At 33.5% G+C, this 18290-nt stretch overlaps 1 protein-coding gene across 1 annotated transcript in view; it reads left to right on the forward strand.

Moving 5' to 3' along the window:
- Positions 1-17079, forward strand: part of LOC116352262 (sodium-dependent dopamine transporter) — a 17803-nt gene extending 724 nt beyond the window's left edge. Inside the window, exons 2-11 of the mRNA XM_031784727.1 lie at positions 3120-3335; positions 10740-10874; positions 12140-12294; positions 12378-12487; positions 12559-12697; positions 12781-13019; positions 13157-13320; positions 13388-13461; positions 13562-14059; positions 14168-17079. Coding sequence (XP_031640587.1) covers positions 3161-3335; positions 10740-10874; positions 12140-12294; positions 12378-12487; positions 12559-12697; positions 12781-13019; positions 13157-13320; positions 13388-13461; positions 13562-14059; positions 14168-14281 — 1803 coding nt within the window. The 5' untranslated portion in view covers positions 3120-3160 and the 3' untranslated portion in view covers positions 14282-17079. The remainder of the gene's footprint in view (positions 1-3119; positions 3336-10739; positions 10875-12139; positions 12295-12377; positions 12488-12558; positions 12698-12780; positions 13020-13156; positions 13321-13387; positions 13462-13561; positions 14060-14167) is intronic.
- The last annotated feature ends 1211 nt before the right edge of the window (positions 17080-18290 follow it).

Genomic DNA, 18290 nt, shown 5'->3' on the forward strand with positions numbered 1-18290 from the left:
AAAACTAAGAAAAATTAGCAATACTGAAGTCCCTGTCCCCCTAGATAAATATACAATTAGCGAAACATAAAAATAAAATTATCAGTGTGGTTAATGACAAGTATCGGAATTGACTCATTTATCAATAATTGTTTTTCTCGCTTCGTTGTACCTTTGATTTGTACGTTCGATTTAAATGGTAGTAAGTGTATAGCACTGCACCTGTAACAATTGAAACGTACAAAGAAAGAAAACGATAGAATATAATTATTTGCATTTAAATAAAGTGGAATAAAAATAAGACGATAAATTATCGGTAGCAGCCGTAAAACAAATTGTCATTTGAGGTCTAAATTTGTAACAAAAAACTAAATCTCACACAAACGAAGGTTTTAGAATGACATCGTAACCATTTGAATACGATAAATTTGAGTCGAATGCAATTATTTATTCATATTTGCTGAAATGGAAATTTTACACGAATATACGGTTGCATATAGCGTCTAAGTTGCGCTTATTAAAAATGAAAAAAAAATTACTTAATGTGGTTTCTCGCATGAAATGTGTGTCGGTGTCAATATAAACTACACAAAATGATAACAAATTTACTGCGGCTTTCCGTTGTTTATCTTAATTTGGTTGTGTAAAAAAACACGCTGCACGTAATAAATCGTAACGACGTAACAGATGAATTTGGTTTGTCATACAGTTGCTTGTGTTTTGTTCATGATCTTAGAATGACCGAGAGTTTTTATTTTCGGTTTTGACTATCGAATCTGAACCATTGACACACATTAAACTTTAGTTTCGATTTAAACGTGCTACACAATGGATGTTCCAAGAGAATGTCATTGGCACAAAAGAAAATAATGCAAAAAATACATTCAATGTGATTAATTGCTTTGATCAATGTGTGTGCGCGGGCATTTTTTGCTTTGGTGCCACTTTATGTGTGTGTGCGTGCGAAAGGACAGAGCATATTAATGTATCTAATGTAAATCAGTCAAAACGAAAATCAGAAACATTGCATCTTAAAAGACGAGATCAAAAGAAGGTATACTAAGTGATCGCATGTAATGAATTGAGGTCATTTTTTTCTTTCTAACTTCATTATATGCTTAAATCTTGCAATTGCATGCTTAATGCGTCGAACATAATTAATTGCCACAATTTTTGGCTTCCGGATAATTGACTGTGTTCAGTGAACGAAATTACAATAATATAAATGAGTTGGATGCTCTCTTTGCTCTGCTTTTCTCGTGCGTAACACGCATACGTAAATGTATGTATAAGCGCATTGCATATATGAATCGTACAATAACGACTCGAAGCCCCTTACACAAATTTATAATCCATTTGGCCTATCGTCTCATTACGTTTGTGCAATTCCTATTGTTTAATTCTCCTCCCCTCAGCCCAACGAATTTATTTATGAAGTCATTTTGATTGTGAAACGATTTCCGTTTTCTTTGATTCCTTTTGTTGTCAACAATTCAACAGTTGCGTCAATGCCGCCGACAGCAAAAACTCACTTTGCAATGAAAAAGTTTTCCATACCAATTGTTAAGATTTTTGCTGTTGTTATTGAAGATTAAGAGAAAACAAATCGGATGAGGGACGACCCGAAGGGTAATTGTTGACGTCCACTATTGTTTAACCCAATACAGTATGAAAATCAATGTATCCGATGTGAACATTTCGAGTTTATAATCAAAAATTGGAATAACGATTGAATCGCACAGATTATTCTATTTCAAGTCGATGTGTGTATTGTATGATTTTTATGTCGAAATAAGTACATGCATAAAACGTTGGATAATGGATAGCAATTGGGATAGGAAATGAATCGGATGTATCTGATACAAACACTCATCCGTGTTTTATGTATATGTGGATTTGATTTTATTTTGAATAGTTTATGAATAACGTATCAATTGAAATCCGAATGCCATTGATTATTATTGGGATTATTTTCAGTGTTTTGGCATTCTATCGTTTAACAAAAGAAAACCAAAGTGAGAGAAAAAGTGTGTGTATTGGAGAGAAAGAGAGTGTGTGAGAGAGAGAGAGATGGCGTGTTTAGGGGAGCCAATTTTAATAAATGAGTATAATGTTTGTGACATGAAAAAATGTTCGCATTGAAGTCGACAGTGTCTCAGAACTTGTTAAAATTCATTCGAAAACTGACACACAATGCATAGACATCAAGCATTTTCGTGTGTGTATTCTCTCTCTCTCTCTCTTTCTCTCTATCTTTCTCTCTCTCTTTCTCTCTCATTTCCCTCTCAATCGCATCGAATGCGAGAGAAAAAAATGTTACGAGGATGTTGTGTGTTGATGGAAACCAAATGCATGTTGTATATTTGAATGGTGTTGAACACGACTGAATCGAATGGACTATGCTTGATTCATACTGTATAAAAAGCATCATGGTGCGTTATGATGACATGTTGAAACAATTAATTGACCGAATTTTACCAATACACTTGATGTCATATCAATATCATTTGCAGACCATATTTTCTGTTCGGATGTGTGTACCTTGCGAATGAAAGAACATTGAAGCACATGAATATGTTGAATGCCATTGCTTTTACATAAATACATTTCTCGTCCCATCAATATATACAATATATACACCACATGTGCATATTACTACTCTAAAAATTCACAATAATTTTGAATAAATTTGGCAGTTGATAATATGCCAATTGAAGAAACACCAACCCCCACACATTTACGTGTCATGTAAAACGATAACCGAATGTGGAACAGTGAAAACATGACTTTGCACACACGAACTGTTAACAAAAAAACAGGTAGAAAAGTGAGAGCAAATCAAATGATTGAGGTCCATGCCACATGCTGAAGTGGTGATTACCGTTAATATTTTAAATCGTTCGACTTTTTCTCAACCAATTAAGAATGCCATACATTCCGAAACTTAAATCTAATCATCCGATTGGAAATTAGTTGCTATCACTCTAAACCCTACTTGAGCCATATTTTTTAATAGTATTTCACTTGTATTTTATTGATTGAGTATTTGTAGTAAAAACATGCATATATATATATATTTTTTTTCTTTCTCTTTTCACATCATCGTTCTCGTCACCATTGACACCGTCGATTGAATCCAGAGTGCTGTGATAACAGTGGCGAAGGCATCGCCTTAGCGGCGATGTCATCTATCGGTCAAGTAGTGAAAACGCGAACACCACAAATCGAACTAACCGATCCAGAGCAACGTGAAACATGGTCGGGAAAAGTTGATTTTCTGTTGTCGGTTATTGGATTTGCAGTTGACTTGGCAAACGTTTGGCGATTTCCATACCTATGTTACAAAAATGGCGGAGGTAAGTACCACCAAATTTCGAGACTTTTTTTTATCTCTCTTATTTTGTTCAATTTAAATTTATGGCATTTATTCCTTGGAGCGAAAAGTGTTGGCTGGTGTTGTTGTTTCGATTTATTTGCACGAATTCAAAACGATGTCATTTTCGATAGAAAATTGAATTTTCGCTCATCATTTACGACTATCTTTGCATTAAAATGGAATCTATCAGCAGGAATATGCATAAGCAACCATGCTTTATGCTGTTGAAATTTAATAATCACACTTTTTTTTTGTTTGCGTATGAAAAAGAAAAGACAGAGACATTTTCATTTTTCTCTTATTTTCGTTTCGGTTCGGCTGAAAAGTGTATTTCTTCGCTATGAACGTAGGCATTATCACATGAAGCTTTAACTTCAAAGAGAAAAATCATGACTGTTACCATTTTCAGATCAGAGAGGGATCCTAGCATACACTCAACACATTACAATGCCAATTTTTCGGACCATATCAGACACATTGTATTTACGAATCGTTTGTCTTATGAGCGTACGCTATTTTTAGTGAAGATTGTAAATTATGACAAGTTAATTGCATTAATTTTCAATCTTTCTAGCTTTTTGTGCGCCAATACAAACCCATTGAAGCTCGTTCACAATACACTTACACAGCCACACACACACACACACACACACACACACAAATCAAACATAATGTGCGCGCTCATTGAGTGCATGCCAGAAATCGTTCGAAAATGGTTATATTCAAGCGAATGTGAGTGTGTTGGGGGCGATCCCCACCTTTAAAAGATGCAAGACAATGATGAATCTTTTTGAGGCACCGATTGAATCAGTCAAATGCAGAAAAAGAAAGGGAGAGAAAAGAGGTTACCAGTCTTTTTCATCAGACGCTTCGAATCATGAGCAACGTTCTTTTTACCAATGCAAAATAGTGGCGAAGATATTTTGTAATTGATTTGTGAATTTACGCGCGATGATGGTGTGTGTGTGTACTGTCGAAAATTGAAGCATCAAAATTGAAGCACCAAATATGCCACTCAGTGCAATGGGTTATTTTGAAAATCAATTACCCGCCTTTGTGCCAAACAAAATCTAATTAAAACCTCCTGATGACACATTTTAAAATGATGACAGCAAAGCAACAACATTTTTTTCTATTTTTTCTACAATTTTTTTTTTGAGTTTTCATTAAATGAAAATGATGAGCCCAAAACAACATATGACGGAGAAAATGTTGACGAAATGGAATTTTTGGGCATTTCGGGTTAGCCGCTTATGTTGAAATCCAAAATTCATGTCACAACGATCGTTCTGTTGCGAATGATGAGGGGATTATCACAGATTTCCGTTTCAATTTAAACCATTCGTGTTTAAAAGCGAATGGTATTCGATTCTTGTCAGATAAAATTAAAAGATGGTACTATCAAAGACTATATATAAGCCCGAAAGCCAAAAAAATAAAAGAAAACACACATATTTGGTTTATTGTTGATTTCAATAAACACTATGCAAAAGACGATGTCAACGATTGACAGCATAAAATTCAATTACTGGGGTAGAAGTCGACGGAAATTACACTTAATTCAAAAGCGATTGTTCTATTTTCACACATTGAGTGAGACAACAACTATTCATCAGTGTCTCTTGAATTCATTGAACTTTTGATCACATCAAAGTGAAAAAAACCGAACATTTAAACGAATGGACTGTGGCCGGAGTTTCCTTTGTGCTTGCGTTTTAATCTTGGAATATGCTTGTCAAAAACAACTCATACGTTTTCATATTTTTCGTACCAATATTTTTTTTTTTTTTCAACATTCAAATCGCATGTGTAATTGGTTTTTCTCGTCCCAACGCTGTTTTATGTCAGAATTGTAGCACAACAAACGAAGTATGAAACCATGCCAAGCCGGACTGCGTATGTCAAAATGTCTATTATCGCAAGAATAGTCGAGTCACAATCATACATAACAATAAGAAGAAAATCTCAAACGATTGCCAGCAATAAGACGAACGGATTACGTGAAATTCCTTTTTATGCAATTTTTCGCTTAGCATCGTTAAATAAATCCGATGCTCAGGTCACCAAACCAGGTCCATATAATAGACCAAACATTTCTCTTTGCCATTCTTTTTTTTTCTTCTCTCGAAATAGGGTTATTTTTCATAATATATAATCTGCTCGGCAAAATGATAATCACTTGTAAAATGGACTTGAGCTTTTTAAAGCTATGGGAATGTCTAGATATTTTGAATTAATGACTGAAAGCATACGGATTCGGTCAAGTGCTTACAATTACTGTGAGAATTTGAGCAACGTGGTTTTATGCTTTCATCAGGTGCTTATTTAGAGTGGATGGTTAAAATAAATATGGAAAAAGCATTTGTTTTTCTTTTGTTCATTATAAAAGACTCACAACAATTAATACGCTGTACATCGACCGATGACTAGATACATCCGGATATATGTTATTGCATGATTTCATCTGTATTATTATTCAAGGTACTCAACTTGAAAAGCTATTGGATGCGTTTCACGCAATTTACGTGCGAAAATAATTCATGTATTCACAAAAGTGCATATTTTATGGATACATGTTATATCTTGATTTACTGCAATTAAATGACCTTTTATGAGTCAGTTTTTTTATTTTCTCTCTCATTGTCCGTATTCAGTTTGGTCCGGCTCAAGCAATTTCCTCAGCTTATGAGTTGATTGCTGCAATATAAGTTGCGCTGTGCGATAAATAATGGGCCACGTTCTACGTTTCGTTGCGATGGGATTACGTTGATCCTTGTTATCATCCAGTTCTCTTGCTCATGCACAACATACATCTCACGGGGAAGACATCTCATTCAAACAGTTCGAATAAAGAAAATTAAATAAAAGAAGTAACAGCTCACCACCTGGCCAAAGAGTGAGTCTTTCTTTACCTGAGACACAAAATCACTTCTTTAAAAAAAATACCATCGGACTTCTTCAAAAGTTCTTCAAGTGCATTCACGTGCTCAAATCGGAGAAATTCAGTTACCTTTGGCTATTGCTGCTACTAATTAATAGCATTTTAATATTATCAAGTTTCGCATACAGCACCATTTTTTTTCTCCAGCCAAAAGGTTTAGTGTCAAACACAAGTATCACATGCTCAACCTGTTGATACTTCATCGTTTTGTTTGTGTTCGAATCATTACTTGAAAATCTTTAATTCTAGGTCATCCACTCTATTTTCAATTCCAATTTATCTCTTTTTCGTTTCATTTCATCGGCTTCAGAGAAGAAATATGCCAAGTTGCATAAGTATTAAAGTTAAGTGAAACTTCAATGTTTTAAGTGGACTATTTAAAGTGTGAATCTGATTGGTAATAACTTTTTCAATCGGATTTCAATCAATTTTAAGTATTTTTGTTGGCAAACAATCCGAATTATGTGTCGAAATGAGATAAAAAACAATAAATTCATTCTTGCTCCGTTCTTTTTTTTTTTTTTGCCAATGATAAATCTTTCTCAATCCATAACTTTGGCAGCAATTCTTTTCATTTACATTTTATTGCTGTTGCTGCATGCGACTTCGGCTATATTCGTAAATGTAGTATTGTATCCTTTAACACATCGCATTACTCATAGTATTTGACGATGTGAAAACGAAACGAATGAAGGGTGCGAAAATAGAGTGTGCGGCATGCTTCGGTAGAAAAGGAATTATGGAGAATAAAAGTTCCACTATTAGGGCTAATGTAAAAGGAGTAAATCGCGTCTGTCGCATTATGATGTATAGTGTGTGTGTGTGTGCCGCAGTTATTGTATTCTACAGACCGAATGTGAAAAGTTGTCACTGCTTTTTGTTGTTGCTTCACTTCTCGGTAGTGGATTTTTTCTTCTCTTTTGCATCGATCGAAGTTGTCTTGTTCACTCATTCGTTGCTCTGCTGTAGTCTTTTCCATATGAAAACTTTTTCTCCATTCCTTACCCTTTGTCATTCATCATCACCACCACCACATTGTTGGATGGGAAGCAACAAGTTATAACATCAAAAAAATGATGATTCCATTTACTTACCGCGGCTCTATTACGGCGCATAAAAAGAGGAAAAGAGAAATGACTGTGGCTTTCGGACTCGGTGAAAAACACTCAAAAAGGGATTTTGGTCGTATTCAACAGTTGATTATAGATCTCTCTCTCTCCTTTTTTTCTTCTTCTGGTGGTTGGCATGTATGATTGTGCGTACGACAATAATACGATTCGATTTATGATTCATGTTGTTACATTTTGACTTTGTGTTTATATAAGCTGGAGGCTTTTCGGTATTTGCTACTATTCCATTACTTCAGACATATCCATATATTTTTTTCAACTGTAATCGATTTGAAATTGTTGGCACTCTCGTTCCCTTCTTTTCGAATTATTAAAATTGCTTCGGCGTATTTATTTTCGATATGAATTCATGAGAAGTAAATGTAGTCATTTCAACCAAAAATTGATTTTGACACACACACACGCATTTCTCTTTTTTTCTCAGAACATCATAATCTACAGATTCTACTGGTTTTGGAACGACCAGAAAACAGCATTTGCGCATCATTTAGTCTGGACAATGCATTATTTAATGGAGACTTTTTATCTTGAATTTGCAAAAAAAATATTCATTCCTTTTTGTGAAGCAATTCTTTCCCAATTTGTGCATTTCTTTAGCAACCAATAAGCGGATCATATTAAGTAATTCGAATGAATAAATATTGCTGTGTGTATTGTAATTTGAAAACAAAGTCCTTGATCCCGATATCGAAACCACTGAACGATTTACAAAATCAATTGAAGCGATTATCTTGCATTATCATTGTTGTATCTCCTTCCATTCCATTTGAAAATGAGAAAAAAGGGAAAGTAAAACCTTGGTTACTTGTATAATCCATTTACCAACTGAAAATGGATTTTGATTGTTTCAAAATTGCTATGCTGAACTACGCACATTCAGGCGGGGATGCTGTACTTAAATCCATTTTTGAATCTGGATTTCATCACCAAGAATTTGCTCCATGAAATAGAAAAAAATAAAACGAAAAATCAACAAATTTGGATCAATTGTCAGACATTTTTTTTATCTCGATAAATATAATCACGTTTGTGAATTATATCCATTCCAGCAAAACGACTTTTTTTTGGCTGGTGTTAGCGCATAATCAATTAAAATGGGGAAAATAGATAAAAGATCGAAAATGCTCGGGATGTCGAAATGTTCATTGAATATTTTCAAAAAAAAAAAACATAGATTACAGTCTAGATAAAAAAAATACGATCCGTTGAATATTTTCAATGTACTTTATCATAATCTAATAATTATTATTTTGATAATTGAAAAGCTTTCCAATACTTTCTCATTTTTACTACCTCATAGATCGTCAATTCGAATTTCTGAAATGTTCAAACTATCGAAGTCTTTCTTTCTCTCGTTTGGCTTTATCGACGTGAGAGCCTATCATAATAGTGAATTGATATTTTTGTTTTTCATCTTAATATAGCGTAATATAGTAATATGATGAGAAAATTGAAAATTGTAAAGCACCTTGCATAATGTATTTTCCATTTACTGATGCACAATAATGGAAAATGTTGATGTTATGCTGTCGATAGGAAAAATCACGAACAAAATATCGATATAGATATTTTATGTTGTTTATTAGGTTATAAACTGTATCGCATAGCGACAGGGATAATTTTATCAATATTGATGAAATAGTAAATGAGAACGTACAATAAAAACTGTGATCGAAATACCACTGTTGCACTCACGGCATATCATCAAAAACGTACATCTTCATCTAATAAAATTAAAATGTGCCCTTCGTCAGCATCAGGAAAAAGTATCGAACATACACTGCATCTATTGCAGGCATGCTGCATATATTTACACATAAGCTGTTGTTGTTTTGTGTGTGTGTGTTCTACTGTACAAAAGACTTTTCTATTTTGAAAGTAAGCTTCATGCTCGTCATTATCGAAGCGAATAGCTTGGGTCAGCTAAAATCATTATTTCTGAAAAAATGTTTGCTTCCGTTTTGTATTGTCTTTTTTTTAACGTGCTTTCGATATTTGGCACATTTTCCACTACCAAAACGATGGAAAATAAAATGTTCCGTCAATACCGAAAGTTTTTCAATTAAAATTAATGCGGTTTTCGGTTCAAAGAAAAAATTTAACAATTATGTTCGGGGAAATTACAAGAATTGAACAAGTGCATACTAATCACACATTTATTTTCGTTGTCAATCATTTATTTATCAAATTTTCGAGAAAAACTTTTCAGGATATTGCAATTAAAAATTATAACAGTAAGTTCCTTTTACTCTTTTTCAATAGAATACGACGGTTTTTTTTGGTTAACCAAGTGTCACGTCCGTTGAAAAGCTTTTAGCAGTTTTTCTTTCAAAATCAATGCCCGTAAAATAATTCTCCATTTACGATTCTATTGAATCGTTCACATTTAAATCTTTTGCAGCAGCAGACGTTTTTTTTTTGTTATAATTTTTTTTTTCGTCTTTGCTCTATTTTTTCCGGGATAAAGTCAATCGCATCAACAGTAATGGTCTTAAAAGCCTTTTATATCCACCGTACGGCAGTGGTTCTTTTTTTATATTCGTCCGTTTTTTTTTCTCGATTCAGTTGAACAAGTCGATTGAATAAAATAAAAATGATGAATGTAAAACGGCATTTAATTTTCTACACATCGTATTAAATGGAATGGAAATGACCATCGATTCATTGCGATAAAATATGAAAATGTCCAGAAATTTAAAGAGCCAAAACATGTCTTGAAAAATCAACCGTAACATGGATTCGATTGAAAGTGTTTATGCGTGAACCCGGAGGGCATTTTATGTGCATTCAAGATGAAATTGTGGCTACGATCATAAGCAACCACTGAAATGAAAACAGAATACCAGATTAATGTCGATTTTGATTGAAGAAAAAATATATATAATATAATATTTTTGATTACCTGTTGCATCGCTCACAAATAACATGTACAATGGAACACCGGAAAAGTTAATCGAAATATTTTTGGGGGTGACTAACTTTTCCGTGGATTTTAAAAATCAACAAAAAAATAGAGAGAACTTTCGCATATGACGTTCAATATTATTAATAATGAACAACCAATACGGTGAAAATGGAAAAAAGAAATGAATTGAGCGAATACAAACAAACAAAATTTGTCTTCATAAAAATTATACAAACATCACGAAACAAAGCGAATCGAATTGCTTTTAGCTTGTTCCAAAACGTTGAGCCAAAATTATCTATTCAATAAATTACATGGGAGTTAAAAAAATTCGAGTCTTTCACATTCATGTTACCACAATTTTTTTATCAACTTTCTAACTAAATTGAGAATTTAATCTATTTTCAGGTGCATTTTTGCTTCCGTACAGTATAATGCTGATTGTTGGTGGCATTCCATTGTTTTATATGGAATTGGCATTAGGTCAACACAATCGAAAAGGTGCTATCACATGTTGGGGTCGTTTGGTGCCACTATTCAAAGGTAAACATTAACACTCAATCAATCTGTCATTGAATCCGAATAAATGTCATTTTTCGTTGTTTCTTTGATAGCCTTTTAGCAAGATAGATTTTATGGATCAAAACATTTCCATTTTTTATAACAAAACATTGAGTTTTTTAAGCATAGAGAATGAGTATCACATCAGAATCCAAAAATATACGTAATAATAATGTTGATCGATCAAAACCACTTGCAGAAATCAAGCGAAGTTTTCGATTCATATCCGTCTATTGCTTTTCACATTCTACTCGAAAGTGGTTTTGACCTGTCAACATAGGTAAAAAAAATGATCAAACACCAGTGGCGACATATATTCCTTTGGTATGAACTAGTAGGCGCAAACAGTTTGATAAAAAAAAATGCCAGTTGAAATGTGAAAGAAGCGCTGATGTACGCAACAATAAATGTCACACCCTCGAGATGACGAGAATTATCATTGAAATAACAATTCTTAACAGAAAAAAAGTTAGATTATAAAGAGAGAAACGTAATTCGGATTTGCGATGTAAGCAATAAAGCTGTGCCGTTTCTCTTTTATTTAATGGCTCATATAATTTTTCTTTGATTAGTAATGTTGTCGGAGAAAGTCAGTACATGCACTGAAGTGAAATCATGAAAATCCTATTATCGGCTAGAACTTGATACATCTCCTGCACTTGAACTGTTTCTTTGACATCACTTTTCTCACTCTTTCTTCGAATCCCATTTTTAAGTTCCCATTCAATTCTTCCATTTCATTGCGGCTGTGCTGCGTGTGTATTCAATAGCAGGAGTTAGTATGTCGTACGTCTGACACACGATGCATGCCGTACACACAATATTCAGACAAAGAGGAATATGAAAAGGAAACAAGTGAAACTGATGATTTGATTACATAATAGACCTTTTAGAGAATTTCCTCTGCATTTCAACATCTCAATTGACTTCTGTGTGCTTTCATATTTTGACACCACTTGAAGATTTATCTTTTTATTCGTACAATTTAACATTGCTAGGACTCAATCCATTTGACATCCATTCATTCAATCACTATGAAGACAAACATTAGATTTAGATATTTTTAGCCAGCTGACCCAGTCAGGTGCTGAAACGGAGTGTGATTGTGATTTTAGTAATGGAAGTGTTTTCACTTCTATTGCTGTCGCTCATTTGATCTGCCTGAGCTGATTCTGAGTTGGATGAAAATGTCTCAAATATCATGTTTGCCGTGAGATTAACGGTGTGTGTGTTTTTTTCTCGAACAGGAATCGGTTATGCTGTTGTGTTAATCGCATTCTATGTCGATTTCTATTACAATGTAATAATTGCGTGGTCATTGCGATTTTTCTTCGCATCGTTTACTAATGATTTACCGTGGACATCATGCGGAAACATCTGGAACACGGCAAATTGCGAGGCGGTAAATATTGAACGATTGAGAATAAAAATATTGAATTTAATCACAATTTTAAGCCAATTCTCTCTTATTTTGATTGTATTCAGTTAAAGATAAATACCACCGCCATCACTAATGGCACCTTTAGCAATTCAACACTATTGCAAAATACAACCGAAAACTTAAAATATTCATCGGCCGCATCCGAATATTTCCAGTAAACAAACTTAATATCATTTTTTTTGGTTCAAATTATTGACATTTCCTTCATGTATTTCACCATTGCAGTCGCTATATTCTCGAACTGAATAAAAGTCAAGGAATCCATGATTTGGGTGAAATAAAATGGGATATGGCATTGTGCTTATTGGCCGTATATTTGATTTGCTACTTTTCACTGTGGAAAGGTATCAGTACATCGGGCAAAGTGTGTACTCCATTTTTTTCCTACACATTTATGTTTCACTTTTTATTCGACGTTAAATGTTTTTGTTTTTGGTTTGGTCACAGGTTGTATGGTTTACAGCATTATTTCCATATGTTGTGTTATTCATTTTACTGATCCGAGGAATAACATTACCGGGCGCGATGGAGGGCATCAAATACTATCTGTATCCAAACTTCGATGCCATTCGAAATGCCGAAGTTTGGGTTGATGCTGCAACACAAGTGTTCTTTTCATTAGGACCTGGCTTCGGCGTTCTTCTTGCTTATGCTTCATATAATAAATACCATAATAATGTCTATAAGTAAGTCGTATTTATGTGATTTTGTTCTGAAAAGTAAAAGTTCTTTGGCCGTTGGGAATTCTATTGTAGAAACCGCATTCACTTTTCGAAGCAACTTTATTGATATTCTTTCGATTTTTCTCGATACACTAATTTAGAGATGCTTTGTTGACAAGTTTCATCAATTCAGCCACAAGTTTTTGTGCTGGTTTTGTGATTTTCTCAGTGCTTGGATACATGGCACATGCATCTGGTCAAAGTATTGACGCCGTCGCTAGAGAAGGACCTGGTTTAGTATTCATTGTATATCCAGCTGCAATTGGTGAGCTTAATCATAGCACATTTCCAAATGGATAGAAAAATAAGTGACAAACTATTTTTTATTTTAGCAACAATGCCGGGAAGCACATTCTGGGCACTCATATTTTTTATGATGTTGCTTACACTCGGTTTGGACAGCTCGGTATGTTAAAGAAAAAAATCACGAAAATCGAAGAGCAAAAAGGTCTTCATTTTGTAAAGTTGCGATTATTTTTGTGTCTTTTTTTATTGAATTTCACTAGTTTGGCGGTTCAGAGGCGATAATAACAGCGTTGAGTGATGAATTTCCGAAAATTGGTCGAAATCGTGAAATATTTGTGGCCGGTTTGTTTTCGTTATATTTCATCGTTGGATTGGCCAGTTGTACGCAGGGTGGATTTTATTACTTTCAATTATTGGATCGTTACGCGGCCGGTTATTCAATTCTCATAGCCGTATTTTTTGAAACCATTGCCGTTTCATGGATTTATGGAACGAATCGATTTTGTGACGATATACGTGATATGGTTGGTTTCTATCCGGGTCTATATTGGCGCATATGTTGGAAATTTGTGGCACCGGTATTTTTGCTATTTATCATCGTTTTCGGTTTGCTTGGCAATGCACCGTTGCAATATGACAATTATCTCTATCCGGAATGGGCCAACAATTTGGGATGGTGTATAGCCGGCTCCTCAGTTATGATGATTCCATTGGTGGCAGTCATTAAATTCTGTTCAACACGCGGAACATTCCGACAAGTAAGCTGAAACTTCAACTTTTTAGTCCCTTTTAAGTTCAGGGATTCTTTTTTGGTGGTTTTGATGGGTGTTTGACTAAAGAAAAATATTTCTGATTTTTATTTTTAGCGTTTGCACAAATTGACCACACCGTGGCGCGATCGAAGAGCAAGCGTAAATGGTATTGTAACGGAATCGGCGCAAATTCGTTTAACTTCGACGAAAGCGGGCGAAGAGGTGTGAGAACCAAAAAAATGTGAACGACCTTATGCACGATTCACTGTTTACTATGTTTAAGCTGTACAGAAGCACACATTCTCTTTGGTTTCGTTTTTAACTACACATAAATTCAACTACACACAATTAAACAAAATTCATATTCAAAATCATATGTACTCAAATTAGCAATTAATGCATCTCCATAAGAATTTGAATAGAGTGCAAATACCATTTAATACTACACGTTAAATGTTAATTGAATAAAAATGTTAACAAAAAAATTAAATTAAATTATGAATTGATTTAAATTACAAAATTACAACACAAGAATATCGACCACGACATTCAAGTAAAACTCATTTAAACGATAAATTTATGCATGTATGTATAGTATACATTGTATACATATTAAATATATACAAACACTTTAGTTTTAATTAATTCGAGAAAAAAAAAACAAATATTCCAGTTAATCACAAATGTGAACATTGAGAGTAGCCAGAGTAAGAACAAAATACCAAAAAAAATGCTGTGTAGATAATAGACAATGTTAAACATTAACTTTTCTAGTATTGAGAGAGTTAATTACACAAAAGCAAACAAAAAAACCAAATATGTCGTATGTAAAATGATCATTGTAATTTAAATGATAAGCTTCGACGAATAATTCTTCTTTTTTATTCAAGTCGTCATTCTTGTCTCTGTAGAGAGGGGCCAATTTTGTTTTGTTATTAATACATTGATAATTCTTGTTCATTTGATAATGGCAGCACATTTTATATCCATAATTTAAATTTCGATCATGCAAACTTCAAGTAATCTAAAAACAAATGTTACCAGTTCATACTGGTTTAACTCTCAACTGCACATATATTGCAACAACTGCAAATCGATTCATTTTGGTGTCGGGTCAACAACAACAAAAAAAAATATGTTCATCTGGAAAATGAGAGAAATATGACAAAAACCCATTCCAGCGGCATTAGTCCAGCCAAGAAGCCGATTCGTTCCTGCATACAAGAATCCGAATTATTTAATTCAATTTCACTTCAATACTTTCATTTATATTCTCTTTCACGCTTTTGACTCATTTGATCCAGGTTTCTCAAAATGGGATTTTAACTCAAAATCACAAATCAAATAAATTGATTTGATTTGAAAAGATTCAAATAAAAACAGTCAAATAATTTGATCTGAGTGTCATACGTTTCAAACCAAATCATTTGAACATTTTAATTTGAAATTTTCAAATCAAATCAATTTATTTGTGATGTGATATGTTGATTTTCAATGAAATTTTCAAATCAAATAGTGGAATTTTTCAAGTTTGAAGCACTATCATTCTCATCACTCAAGCTATAGAAAGTATTGGACACATTTCAATGCAATGAATTGAAAGATTTCTCCAAATTCATTTTGAAATTGGAAGTAAAGTATGGTTTTCACGGTGGGTGACCGGTCATATTTTCCCCGGTTACAATTTCCCCCATACAAATCTAATGGAGAATTTATGCCCGAAATATTTGCCATTTTGTATCGTTCACCACTTTACAAAAGAAAGTTGATTGTTCAATAACAGACATCATATTGAGATATTTTCAGCCAGATGAATCAGCTCAGCCAGATATCGTCAGGAGCTGAAATTGAGTGAAAACAATAGAAGTGATTGTTATGGTCATAATTGAACGTACATTGCAACAATCACTTTTATTGTTTTCACTCCATTTCAGCGCCTGACGATATCTGCATGAGCTGATTCATCTGGCTGAAAATATCTCAATATAATGTCTGTTCAATATTGGAACATACTTATGCAGTTGAGGGTTAATATGTAATATCTGTACATATACATGTGGAAGAAAACACAAAAACTCAATAAGTTACATCGGACTAAATACCAATAGATGACAAAATTGAAATATGAAAAAACAACAGAAATACCGAAAGAGAGAGGACAATTTGTTTGCGTGTGTTTAGCTTTCAATATTTATTTGAGATATCGTGTTTATAGGTAGAATAGTGATTGTTGTGAAAATACTCCAATTTAAAGCACAACGACAATTCAATCAACAATAAAGGAAATGTCAAACACGTTAACAAAATCCATTGAAATATCTGCATATCATTGGAGTTGCAGCTTATGAGATCCATAGAAAAATCCAGCCAATTAAATCTGAACGAAGTGCAAAGCGATCATTTTCCTCAGCCATAAAATTATCGCAACAATTGTACGGACTTCGATTTAAAATAAAACTATTAAAATCAATTTAACAGCACCCGCAATCATAGTTCGTTGAATAATCTTGATTGAATTCATCAATTTTATTATCAAATCAACATGTGCATAGAAAAGTAATCAAATCTTTCACATTTTTATTTTATTTCCCTTTAGGTTTTAACGCCAATTTTCCAAATAGTAAATCGACATCAACTCGGTGTCTGAATAATTTACACTATCCTATATATTCAATGTTTCTGTTCAATTTTTTTTATTTGATCAACTCGATAAAAAAGGGAATCTATGCCAGAACCACAAAAATAATTGTACTTTCTTCTCAATTATCAGCCATATTGAGATGAAATGCAATAATTACTCAAAGAAATTTAATGGAACAAACTTAGAAGAGAAAAATTGTTATTGTTACAATTTTACAATGAAACAGCCAGAGCAAAAATGGCATTTTGCAGTGTTTACCATTCGGTTTGCTCTGTTCAATTTCTCTGAGTATGCTTAACGAATGATACTTGATGTAGCCATGTCCAATGTTATAGTTTTGCTAGCTTTTTAATAACACGAATAAATTGTATGTTTAAAATGTTCATTGTTTTATTGTGCATTTTTATTACAAAGTAGAAAGGTTCACATTTTCATTTAATTGAAGTTAAAATGACGAAACTCTTCGAAAATTTGTCATATTTTCGATTTTTATTTTTCATTTGATGATAGTCGTGAATCTTACCTATTTGGGAAACCTATTTTCAGCGACAAATCAGGAATATAAAAATGACACAACATCTCGGCATCTAATTAACGCATCGCGATAAAATTTTATGAGGTGAAGTAAACACCAAATTTTTAACACCCTTTGGAATTTTCCGTAACTTATTTCGCTGATTACAAGTGGTCGTGTCCAAATCTATTGTTTTGGTTCAAATTTAGAGAGCTGTAACCATAAGAATCATCAAAAATGAAAAATGATTTTGAAAGGTTTGCGTACTCAGATTGGACTTTTTGCTTTTTCTAGAATCTTTACATTCATATTAAGTCCATGAAACACGATACATGCTAGGGGGAGACACCAAGAATCAATTCCGAATCCACTATATAAATTACTAATCCAGCTATTCCACTAATCCAAATGTGAAATCGAAACTGTTTTTCCTATTCCATGCACTGTTTCCGTCCAAAATGTTAATTCTGCTATTCCGCACTATTCCACTAATCCATCAATAAACGTCAAAAGAAATGTCAAATGGATTTGAAGTGAAACAATTTTTGCTATTCCATGCTCTGTTTCGCTATTCCACGCGAATCCATTCATATGCGTTGCTATTTCATTGCAATTTCTCGAATCTTTACACGACTAAGACTTTTATTATCCGATTCCACGTGTCTGCCCCCTAGGATACATGATTCCAAGACAGATGGGTTCATCTTTAGACATATGCAGAATATGTTTTGCTTAGCTGTCCAAAACCATTGGAGACACTTTTTCGCCAGGGGGTTCCGACTTATACGAATGTTGCATTTGCGAGCAAATGTTTCAAACATATTTTGCAATGACCACGCATACAAACTAAACACAGGAATGTTTATGTACAAATCACGACAATATGTCGCATCTCGCAAACAGTATGCGGTATTTGCAAATGGCTTCGAATGAAATATACGAATTTTCTTCGATGTTGATGCGAATAAATATACTTTATTTCCTATAATTTATGTATGAATAGGAAAAGTTTATATTCGCGAATAGTAGAAAGCCCCTATTTGGGCAATTTAAGGATTGTGTATATAACCTGAAGTATAATT

Source organism: Contarinia nasturtii, unplaced genomic scaffold, assembly GCF_009176525.2.
Source record: "Contarinia nasturtii isolate CC-2019 unplaced genomic scaffold, AAFC_CNas_1.1 Cnas_scaffold_187, whole genome shotgun sequence".
In the NCBI taxonomy this organism is placed as follows: domain Eukaryota; kingdom Metazoa; phylum Arthropoda; class Insecta; order Diptera; family Cecidomyiidae; genus Contarinia; species Contarinia nasturtii.